Source organism: Nycticebus coucang, chromosome 11, assembly GCF_027406575.1.
Source record: "Nycticebus coucang isolate mNycCou1 chromosome 11, mNycCou1.pri, whole genome shotgun sequence".
Lineage (NCBI taxonomy): Eukaryota > Metazoa > Chordata > Mammalia > Primates > Lorisidae > Nycticebus > Nycticebus coucang.
In genome coordinates, this window is record NC_069790.1 from 43,604,416 (window position 1) to 43,616,937 (window position 12,522).

The 12,522-nt window shown below is 35.0% G+C and overlaps 1 protein-coding gene across 7 annotated transcripts in view; it reads left to right on the forward strand.

Moving 5' to 3' along the window:
• CRPPA (CDP-L-ribitol pyrophosphorylase A) overlaps positions 1 to 12,522 on the forward strand; it is a 387,693-nt gene that overhangs the window by 296,028 nt on the left and 79,143 nt on the right. Inside the window, exon 10 of one of the 7 annotated variants that reach the window (XM_053553592.1) lies at positions 3,120 to 3,229. The exons of the other annotated variants lie outside the window; for them this stretch is intronic. Coding sequence (XP_053409567.1) covers positions 3,120 to 3,176 — 57 coding nt within the window. The 3' untranslated portion in view covers positions 3,177 to 3,229. Of the gene's footprint in view, positions 1 to 3,119; positions 3,230 to 12,522 lie in introns of those variants that run through there. 7 annotated transcript variants of the gene reach the window in all.

Consider the following 12,522-nt stretch of genomic DNA (forward strand, 5'->3'; position numbering starts at 1 on the left):
CAGACAGCAAATGGATGGCTTGTGTTTTTTAATCCAGTCAGCCAATCTATGTCTCTTCAGTGGGGAATTCAAGCCATTAACATTTATGGAGATAATTGATAAGTGTGGTAGTATTCTATTCGTCTTATTTGGTGAGAGTCCATTGCTTAGTTTTATCTTTTGCATCAGTGTGGAGGTTAGGTTCTGTCCTTTGATTTCTGAGTTCTTACTTTGCTGCAGATCCATTGTGGTGGTCAGTGTGCAGAACAGGTTGAAGTATTTCCTGTAGAGCTGGTCTTGTTGTGGTGAATTTCCTCAATGTTTGTATATCCGTAAATGATTTGATTTCTCCATCAATTTTGAAGCTTAGCTTAGCAGGGTACAGAATTCTGGGCTGAAAATTGTTCTGTTTAAGTAGATTAAAGGTAGATGACCATTGTCTTCTTGCTTGGAAAGTTTCATTAGAGAAGTCTGAGGTCACTCTGATGGATTTGCCCCTGTAGGTCAACTGGCGCTTACTCCTGGCAGCTTGCAGAATCTTTTCTTTTGTCTTGACTTTGGACAGGTTCATCACAATGTGTCTTGGAGAAGCTCGGTTAGAGTTGAGGCGACCTGGGGTCCGATAACCCTCTGAAAGCAGTGTGTCAGAATCTTTGGTGATGTTTGGGAAATTTTCTTTTATAATATTCTCTAGTATGGCTTCCATTCCTCTGGGGCATTCTTCTTCCCCTTCTGGAATTCCTATAACTCGTATGTTGGAACGTTTCATAAAGTCCCATAATTCTGACAGTGAACGTTCTGCTTTCTCTCTCTTCTTTTCTGCCTCTTTTACTATCTGAGTTATCTCAAAAACTTTGTCTTCTACCTCTGAAATTCTTTCTTCTGCATGGTCTAACCTGTTGCTGATACTTTCCATTGCATCTTTAAGTTCCCTGATTGACTGTTTCATTTCCTTCAGCTCTGCTATATCCTTTTTATATTCTTCATATCGTTCATCTCTGATTTGATTCTGTTTTTGGATTTCCTTTTGGTTATTTTCCACTTTATTAGCAGTTTCCTTCATTGTTTCCATCATTTCTTTCATTGTTTTCAACATGTGTATTCTAAATTCCCTTTCTGTCATTCCTAACATTTCTGTATAGTTGGAATCCTCTGCAGTAGCTACCTCATGGTCCCTTGGCGGGGTTGTTCTGGACTGGTTCTTCATGTTGCCTGGAGTTTTCTGCTGATTCTTCCTCATGAGTGATTTCTTTTATCTGTTTCCTTGCCCTAATTTTCCTTTCACTTCCTCTTGCTCTTTAAGTTCTTGTGCCTGTGGACTAAGGGTTACAGGACCAGAAAGGTGAGAAGGTTGAAGAGCAAAAAAGGGATGAAAGAAAGGATGACCGAGTGATAAGAAAAAAAAGAAAGATAGAGAAAGGAGAGGGGGTAGGGATAAGGAATATTGACAAAAAGAAGAGAGGCACAGAAAGAGGGAGACAGGGCAATATAGGTGTACAGTAGGGTACTTTGACACAACCTTAAAAAACCCCACCTTCTGGGGGTTGGGTGCCCAGTTGGGTGGTTCCCTTGAGGTCAGCAGCTCTTTGCTAACCTGGTCAGACACAGTACCCCACCTCCACCAAGTAGAGAGGAAAGACAAAAATGCTATAAATCAAACCAAAACAAGCAAACAGAAAACTTTATGGCGATAAAATTGGGTGAAAAACCAAGTGATAGCGGTAGAAACACTAGCAAAAATGAAGTTGTAGTTATTAAAAAAGGCAGCAATGGGAAATTATAATTAACCTAGAAAAATTGAGAAAGAAAAAGGGATCTGTATGGAAAAGATTGAAATTAAGAAACAAAAGAACATCAACAACGTCAAAATAAACAAACAAAAAAACCCAACCAAACAAAAAAAAAAAAAGAAAAAAAAATACACAACCAAAAACAAAGCAGTTTGTATATGTTGTTGAATATTGTCTGGGCAACACGTGGTCTTTTGGGGTATGAGATGTTAGTCACAGTTCTGATACGACTGGAGGCTGCTGATTTCTCAAACCCCAGCAGGTAGACACCCTAAATCTCTCTTCAGCCCACTTAAAAGGCACTTTGAACTTGTAAACTTGCTGAGCAGAAGCTTTCCCAGCTTTCTCGCTGGAATCACTGCTGAAGTGGCTATCCACTTACTCAGTGTGCCAAAACCGGTCTCACTCTGCCCCTGAGGGTTAGGGCTGCAAGGCGGCTCAGACCCCACCCTTAGGCTACTTGGTTGCTGGGTTACCAGCTCCCACCCGTTTCTAGCTCTGCTACCCTGAGGGCGGAGCTTGCCGGGGCAGATCACTGACAATGGATCCGTGTGACCCACCGCCAAACACTATTAGCTCCGTCTGGCTCAGCGGCTCAGACTGGGGCCCTAGACAACGGCCAAAGTTCTCCGCACTCCCACTCAGGCCTTCCCCAAGGCAGTTCAACTCAGTGCCAAGTCCAAGGACATCAAAAGAGTTCACAGGTAAGGCCTTTCTGGTTTGCAGTCTCGCTGCTACTGAACTTACAGTTGTGGGCGGGTTTAGACGGGTTGAACACACGCGACCACTTGCCGGTTTTCCACTGTTTTAGTCCTCCTCTTGGGGTCCAGAAGTCTCTCGCTGACTCCCTGTATCCTCATAGGAGTGATGATAGGCAGTTCCCACCAGCCAGAGATGCCTGGAGTCCTATCTCCCCAGACTCTCGGTGCCCAGATGCAAGGAAGCTGTTACTCGGCTGCCATCTTGCTCCGCCCCAGGCTGTCCTTTACAAATATTAATCGAGCTCTCCACACTGTATTTTTTTAAGGAAAAACTTTTGTTTTCATTCTAAGCATAAATTACCAGGCAGTAAGAGTGGTACATATTGCTAGTAGGAAAAGCAAAACACGCCTTGCATTAACTACACAATTCAACAGGACCTGCGGAGGTAATTGACAACCCACCTCACAGTGCCTAGAAATTCCTCTCTGCAAGAGATTTTTGATATGTGCCTATCTTCCTGGATTTGGAGATGTTGAATGATGTTGTAAAGTGTGGGCCATTCAATCTGAATTTATCTGTTTGCCCTTTTCTTTCTTCTTTTGTTTATTTTGAGGAGAAGCGATTAAATTAAGATTCTTTTTCTTTTAGGACTTGTTCAGCATCTTCTCAAGGAGCCAAGGAGCCAAAAGACTTGATGTATATTAATCAATTATTACTTATACAACATATTTGGCTTGGAACAAATGACAGAAATACAATGGTTCTCTTCAAGTTATTAGTGTAAATGAGGCATTTCTCTTGAAAGAAATGTACATGAAAATAAATAAAATTTAATATACATTATACTGTTATTGAAAAGTTGGGCAGGTGATATTATTTACTGAGGGCCTACCGTGTTCCTGCACTGAACTTAGGTCTCTATGTTCATCTGACGTTATGCTTCCAATGAACCTATCAAGGGAATTTGTCACCATTTTGCAGGTGACAAAACCAATGCTCAGAGTTTTGGTAATTTGCTCATAGTCATGGTGCTACCAGAGGCAGATGTGGAGTAGGATCCCAAGCCAGTCATTAACAACTGCCATACTGGACGATGCATTGTTTGGAAAGTATGTATTTCCAATAATGACATAACCATTTCAATCAGTAAATATGGTTTTGAGACCACACTGCTATCTTTCTTGTTGAACTATGTACTTTCTCTCCCCTGTCATCTCTTTGCCTCACACCATATATTCATACTAATTGTCCTGACTATAAAATAATACAAATTTCTTTAGAGATTAACAGGAAGACTTCACCCAAGTCTTATAGATGATTTCATGCGGACATTCATACAACCACAAACTAGATCACATTGCAGTCTCAAATGTTCATGCTAGGAATCAGCACTTTTCAGTTGTTAAGGTATTTTATTAATCTCTAATGTTACTGTCTGGTTCAACTGTCCAAATCTCCAGACTCTTTCCTAATACTGTTTCTATTTTTGCTTCGGTAAAGAAGATTCGCCTTTTCATCCTCTTATCAAATCCTGGTTTCCTGTTCGCCAATTCCTTTTTTCTCAAGGAATTAAATTCCTATTCATCCGATACCCCCTTAAAACCACTGAACTGATATGGGATCTGCCACATCACAATCATTTCTCTTCATATGGAGACTTAAATATTTTTCTTATGTTTTATGTATTTATATCACCTTCCTGGCATCCATAACAATGCTAAACACGTTGCTGATGCTTGCTCTTTGTTGAATGACTTGCTTTGGATCTGTTAATGTCAACAAAAAATATATAGCAAAAATATTTTAAAATATTGATAAATAGATATTAGGCTTGAAAGGGATTCAGGAAAATGTTCTATGTCTTATGTTTTCTCTGTTACAATACTTATGATAGCATGGATTATTAGAAGGCTAATAAACTGACTTTTTGTCTAAAGTAAGCCGAAAACTGTAAATATGCTTCTTGGGCCATAATCCAGAAATATTACCATGAGGTTCAAGTTTTAGGAACAGAAAATCCCATAGAAATTTGTTTAAAGACTGAGTGTATGTTTTCACTGTACCATTTCTAATTAAATGCATATGAATAGAACGGAAGGGAAACAACATGGCATATCCACGCTTAATGGGCCTGCACTTTTCCTAAGTAATAAGCTAGGTAGCATGAGGGTAGTACTTGAGGAAAGAAAACCTTATTCAGATTGGTTTATTCTGTAAGTCACTGAATAATATTTGATGATAAAATTATTTAATATTTTATTTTTAACTCTGCTATCCCTATAAGATTAAAGAGAAAAAAATTCTCTTTTTTGATTACTTTATTTATTTACTTATTATTTTTTTAGAGACAGAGTGTCACTTTGTCACCTTCATTAGAGTGCTGTGGTGTCACAGCTCATAGCAACCTCCAACTCCTGGGCTTAGGTGAGTCTCTTGCTTCAGCCTCCTGAGTAGCTGTGACTACTGGCGCCTGCCACAACGCCTGGCTATTATTTTGTTGCTGTTTGGCTGTGGCCGGGTTCAAATCCGCCACCCTCGGTAAATGGGGTCTGTGCCCTACCCACTGAGCCACAGGCACTGCCCTGATTCCTTTAAATGATTACTCTAAAACCTTTTCTGGAAAGGGGAAATTATGAAAATATAAAAGAGGAACTTTCATTTAAATACTTTATTTTGGTCATTTTTTGGCACGAGAAAAATTACAATAAATTATATAATTATAAATTATGATAAATTATATATTAAAAATATTAAAAGTGTTTTGGATCATATGCTTTCAGAAAACTTCTGGCACAAGTTACAATTAACTTTGGGTAGGTTTGTATCAATTTAAAAGTCACTAAAAAATAAAAATAAAAAATGTCTATGTGTGAGCAGAACCCTGAAGCAGGAATCAGGGAGCCAGGGCTTATGTTTTAGTGATAGCTAACTTGGCCATGAAAAAAACTAATATAATTCTTATAGTATCAATTTCCTCTAAGAAAAATGAGAGTCTTTGTTTAAAAAGGAGAGGATTGCTGTCTAGCTCCAAGTTTCTTAAATTATTTTGGAACAGTTAACACTAGGGTTTTGCTTTGGATAAATCGTGAAATAACTTCATTTATCTAGCACTTTGTTAAAGAGGGACTTTGTACTCAATAAGCCAACATACTTGGATGTGTTGAATGATGTTTGCAAACTATAGGGACAGTCTATATTATTGTGATTTTTAAAATCATTTGAGTTTAAACAAGGGATTTTACTGTGGCTTGTTTATCAACAGCTTAACCTCTTAAAATTCCTAACGAAACTTTTTATATTTCATAAATTGTACTAATTAAGATTATTTTAAGCATATAAAAGTTGATATAATTTCTCCAGGACAATTTTTTTTTATTATCCCTGTCAATGCTGCCTAACACCAATTAGTTGGCCAGTTACAGAAGAATTTTAAACAATGTATTTTGGCCAGATACAAAGAGGTATTTTATGAAACAAATACTGAGAATGGATTGCATATGTTATTTATTTTTTTAGTTGTAAATATTTACCAACCTTTATAGCAATTGAACATTAGGCTTACAGATTTAGAAATATTGATGATAATCAAAGTTATAATAGTTCTGTGCTCATTGGAGATTAATTATGGTTCTCTCATTAGTTCTCATTGGAGATTAATTATATTGTTTACATGTATACATATGAATTGTGTATGGAATAGATTAAAATTATGTAACTTATTTATGGTTATCAGAAAGTTTGATTTAAGAAAATTGTTAATTTTTAAAGAATATAGTGAGGACCTTGTTTCTTTGTATTTAGTATGATATTTCTAAATATTTTTATTTCTTAGTGTAAAAATGTCTTAAGGGATATATGTGAAAGAAAATAATTACACACAGATCATGGCATATCAGGTGTCACAACCTTGCATTAATTTATTAATTTATGCTTTTTTCTAAATTGGACAAAGCACTTCTTTAGTTTTAAAAAGAATGCAGTTTCTTGAAAAACTACAGTCTGACAGAATAATTTGGAGTATGGCAATTAAAATCGTTAATGTTATGCCATTAGGTTTGTGATTTTGTTTGTTTCAGTACATTTGATACCATACGTATATTTTCTTTACACATGGAATCTGGCTATTAGACAACTAAGTCACAGAAAAGAGTAACAAAATTCAAGAAGTCGGCCAGTCGAACATATATTCTTCCACCTGTAAAATTTGAATTTGATGATAACCAGTGAATGACAAAATGATTCTAATATTTTATGAGAACATTTTAATGGATATTTATTATAGATATTAATCTAAATTAACTTGGAAAGGAAGTATGCTTTCAAAGGTTTATAGTGTACAATGTCCATTCTTTTTTAAGAAAAAGTTTTAAATACTTTTTTAAAATTAATTCTCTTATTTCTCAGTGCAGTGGCATATGCTCTATAGTAATTGTTCGATTATATAATTTTTTTAAACTTTCCATATAATTAAAGTTCATTAGTTTCTAAACTTTAGTGAAGATCAAAACATGAGGAAAAATTACCAGTTTAAAGGCTTTAATTTGTATCATAGTTTTCTACAAACATTGTATTTAAAATTACAGTGATGCTTATTTAATCATGTGTACTATATATCTGTTTTTCATTTTCGGAAATCACAAAATTATAAAAGATTTGTTTTTGTTTATGTAAAGCCATAGATACATGGCATCCTAGTATTTCAGAGACAAATTTAGCCATTTTAGAGGCATACAGTTTTGATGTTTTCCATGAAAATATTACATACATAAGTGGTCATCATAAGTAACCAGGCTTACTTTACTGACATGGTACACATCTGGTCCGTGAAAATTCGTTTGACTTAAGGAGGTAGTCTATGTCGAGAGGTGGTTGTCTGCGGAAGCTCCACGTGTGTGTGTGTGTGTGTGTGTGTATGCGTACATATAAGCACACTTTGTTTCTTGAAACTGAAGCAGAAGTGATTTATTTCACTTTTTCCCACTAATACATGTTAGAATTTGTATGTGTGTATGCATAAATTTTTTTTTAGTCTTCATATTCTACCAATTACTACTTTTAAATTCTAAAGTGTTACAGATATAAATATGGACCTTAAGAAGCTCCACTCAACTACTGTACATCATGAGGTTTTTGAATCACTAATAACCCATTTTACCCATCTCCAGATCCTACCAGGCAAATCACAATAGTTGCTGTGCAGCCCGGTGTGTATGTTACTTCCAGTTGTTACTGCCGTCAAAGGAGTAGGGTGCCGGCCCTATATACCAGAGGTGGTGGGTTCAAACCCAGCCCCGGCCAAAAAAAACCTTCAATTTTATTAGTCACTATCGAAATACAAATTAAACCCCCATGATATACCATTACATAACTATTAGAATAAGCTAACATAAAAACAGATAACATCAAATGCTACTTTACGACCAAAGCAACTGAAAAATCATACATTTCTAGCATAAAACAAAATGGTAGAACTACTCTGAAAAACAGTTTAGGAATATTCTTATAAAGTTAAATGTGCACTCGCCACATAACTCAGCTTAGAAAAATAGCAAGTTTCATAGTAGATTCAAAAGAATTCCAGAGGGAAATAGCCCTCCATTTGATGGCATACATATGAAGATGTTTGGTTTTATAAAGTTATAATGTATGTCTTATTGCTATTTAGCTCTTTTTTCTTCTTTTTTAAAAGGAAATGTCCTTTAGATTATGAAGAAAAATGCTAATTGGAATGTTTTGTTTTTAGAGAGTATGTTTTTTCCTCAATTAACAGTTCTTGGTTTTTTTAATCATTTGCCTTTGAATTTTTTGGTGTTGAATAGTATTTTGTAGAAACATGGATATTTGTTTTTCTCAGATTTATTATATTTATTCCTTTCATCCACATGGACGTGACTCTCAAGTGAATATAAGATTTGACAATTAAGTTTGCCAACTCATCTAGAAAAAATGTTACAAACCTCATTGCTGAATATCGCTTTTGAATTACTCTCCTTGAAAGGCTATGCACCAACGCTAGCACCTAGTTCACCTTCCAAAGCAGTGAATTTCAACCAGTGTGCCATGAAACATCTTAGGTGCACCACCAACATTTTTAAAGATCATTATTTTCAAAAGAAGTTCAAAGCACAGGAAATTACCTATGTAAATTTTTTTTTTTTTTTTACTCTTTGGATCAATATAATTTAAGTTTGCCACAGGAGTTTAACTATAGGTTTAAGTGTACTGTGAGATTAAAAAAGGTTGAAAAACACTGCTCCAAAGCATTTTTTTTCTGGGATGAATTGGCAAACTTAACTGTCAGACCTCATGTGATACACCTTTGATGGCTGTTCCAGGAAAGGTGTTCCAAAACTCCTATGAAGGATGGGCTGGGTGCTGTTGTCATTGCATAGCTTCCCCAGGAGAGCACCTGAAGGGTGACTCTAGGGCTATTCAGCAGTGAGGTATGCAGCACTTTTCTAGGATGAGTTTGCAAACTTAATTGTCCAACTTCCTGTCTCTAGTTCTACATGATTATTTGGTCTCTACAACCTTAATTATAAGTATTTCACAGAAACTAAGTTATATAGAAACTTAGAGAACAGAAGGTCCTCATTCACCTCTCTTCCTTAAAAAGTAAATTAATGAACTTATTCCAAACAGGACACATTGTACACTTTATCTATTTCTGGATATTTTATATGTAACATTTCCTTTTGGTTCTGAAATATACATATAATCTACCTAGCTATGGTATACCATTCAATTAATTTTAGCAAATGTATCAAGTAACTATTATTACAGTGAGGATACAAAATGTACTCTTCACCACCAAAATTTCCTCATCTTTCCCATTTTAGTCATAGTTTGTCTTCACTCCTAACACCTGGCAAACATTGGTTTCTTTTCTGTCCCTAAAGTTTAGTTTATTTTCACAATGTCATTAAATGAGATGAAGTAATATGTAAACTGCCTTTTGAGATAACATATTTCATTTATGCTTAATCCATATTGCTGTATTTATCAAGAAGTTGTATTGCTGAATGGTGATCATTTTTATGGATGTATCATGTAATTAACATGAATTTATAATAAGATATTTGTTTTGATTCAAGATATAGTGATTATAAATAATGCTGGTATAATCACACTGAGGTATTTTATGTGGTCAGAAGTATTCATTTTTCTAGAGTGAATACTTGGGAGTGTCATTGCTACGGTATGTGGTGAGTGCACATTCAACTTTATAAGAATATTCCTAAACTGTTTTTCAGAGTAGTTCTACCATTTTGTTTTATACTAGAAATGTATGATTTTCAGTTGCTATGGGTCTTACAGTAACATTTGGTGTTATCTGTTTTTATGTTAGCTTATTCTAATAGTTATGTAATGGTATATCATGTGGGTTTAATTTGTATTTCGATAGTGAGAAATAAAATTGAAGGTTTTTTGTTTGTTTTTTTTTTTTTTTTTGCAGTTTTTGGCCAGGGCTGTGTTTGAACCCACCATCTCCGGTATATGGGGCTGGCGCCCTACTCCTTTGAGCAGTAGGCACTACCCTAAAATTGAACATTTTTTGTCCTCATCTGCTTTCCATATACCTTCTTTAGTGATTGTCCAAATCTTTTGCCTATATTTTATTAGTTTGTTTATTTTTCTATTTTTGTTTTAGTAATTTTTTACATGTTCTTCCTACAAGTCCTTTGATATGTGATTTGTGAACTTTCTGTCCCCATCTTTACTATGTCTTATTATTTTTATAGTGTTGTCTGTTGCAGAACAAATGTATTTTTATGAAATGTGAATATGTCAGTATTTTATGGAATGTTTTTTTAGTGTCTTGTATGAGAAATCTTTGCTAATCCAAGGTCAGGAAGATTTTTTTATTTTCTTCCAAATGTTGGAATTTTTTCTACACTTAGGTAATGATATATTTTGGGTAAATTTTTATATAAGATGTGAGATTTTAAGTTTTGGTTCTTTTCTTTACAATGCAGATATCTAATTCTAGAACTCCATGTTAAAAAGACTATTCTTTTTCGGGCAGCGCCTGTGGCTCAGTGAGTAGGGCGCCGGCCCCATATGCTAAGGGTGGCGGGTTCAAACCCAACCCCGGCCAAACTGCAACAAAAAATTAGCCAGGCGTTGTGGCGGGCGCCTGTAGTCCCAGCTGCTCGGGAGGCTGAGGCAAGAGAATCGCTTAAGCGCAGGAGCTGGAGGTTGCTGTGAGCTGTGTGAGGCCACGGCACTCTACCGAGGGCCATAAAGTGAGACTCTGTCTCTACAAAAAAAAAAAAAAAAAGACTATTCTTTTTCAATGTGATTGCCTTGGCAGCTTTTTCGATTATCAACGGACAATGTTAATGTGTATATTCAGGACTCATTCTAGTCCATTCATCTATCCGTCTGTTCTCTCAGCAAACTTATGCTGTCTTAATTACTGTAGCTTTACAATAAGTCTTAAAATCTATTAGTATTAGTTTCCCAATTTTGACCCTCTTTTTCAAAATTGTCTTGGTTGGTGCTGTTTCTTTGAATTTTCTATTTAAATGTAAGACTGAACATGTCACTATGTATACAAATTTTTGTTTGGATTTTGCTTGGGATTGCATTTAATCTGCAGATTACGTAGAATTGATATCTTAAAAATATTCTTTCAATCCATGAATATTGGACTATAAATCTATGAGTTTATTAGGATTTCGATTTCTTTTATTAGTGGTTTTAAATTCTCAGTTACAGGTCCTCTGCATTTATAGTTACGTGTTCCTTTTTTCTTGGAGGGAGGATGGTCAGGGAAGCTATCAGTTTTTATCTTTTTTTTTTTTTATCATTTAAAAGAATACTTGTTTCTAATTGATCATTGTATATAAATGATTGTTATTATTGACCTTATATATATCCTATGGTATTGCTAAATTCTCTTATTTGTTCTAGGATTTCTACAAAGGCAATTAAATTTTCTCATCTGCAAATAGACTATATTCTTTTTTCTCCCTCCCTCCTTCTCTTCCTTTACTATTTATTTGTTTATTTAGGGGGGAGACGTGTTCATTAACTCTGGCCTCCAGTGAAGTGTTAAAGAAAGGTTGTTAGAGACATCTTTGACTTGTTCTCAATCTTAGTATGAAGGTCCCCAGAATTTCATTATAAGTATAATGTTTTAAGTTTTCATGGGTGATGTTATCATGTGGAAGAAGTTGAAATTTATCACTATTATTGTTCTTTTAAAAGAACCAGCTTTGGGTTTCATTAATTCTGTTTCTACTAAATCAATTTCATTGATTTCAGTTCTTTTATTATTAAACTTCTACTTGCTTCGGGTTTATTTCATTTTTCTCCTTGTTCTTTTTTTTTTTTTTTAAGTGGAAGCTAGATTATTGATTTGAGATCTTTCTTCTTTCCGCTATTCATTTTCCTTATTCCTTGGATCCTAGGTTTGTTTCTAGCATGCTTTCTGTTCTGCCTTAAGAACTGCTTGTAACATTCAGAGCAAGCTGCCTATTGTTGAATTCTCTTCCTTTTCAATTATTTTAGAATGTCTTTATTTTGGTTTCATTGCCAGAGAATATAGAATTGGCCACTTTTCCCCCCAGCATTTTGTGAATTCTGTTGCATTATCCTTTAATCTCTATTGTTTTTATTTAGAAATCTGAATGCATTCAAATCTTTGTCCTATATGTAATATGTCATATTTTTCTAGCAGCTTTTGAGATACTAATCTTCAGTTTTCACCTGTTGGATTAATGATGCTTTAATTCCAACCATGGTCGTGGTTTTCTTTGTTTATCTTGTTATGGATTTTTTGACTTCTTGAATCCGTAAATATATTTTTCCAATTTTCAAAGTCATTATTTTCTAAAATATGTATTTATTTTTGCACTACTCTCTTTTGTTGTTCTATGACTTTAAGAATACATGTCAGAATAAAAACAAACACAGGATTGGAGATTTCTGAGGTTCTGTGCTGCTGTTTTCAGTCATTTTTCCCTTTTTGCTTGGATTTTGTAGTATTTATTGGTTTACCTTGATAGTCACTGACTCTGTCTTCTCCTGTCTTCATTTGCTATTA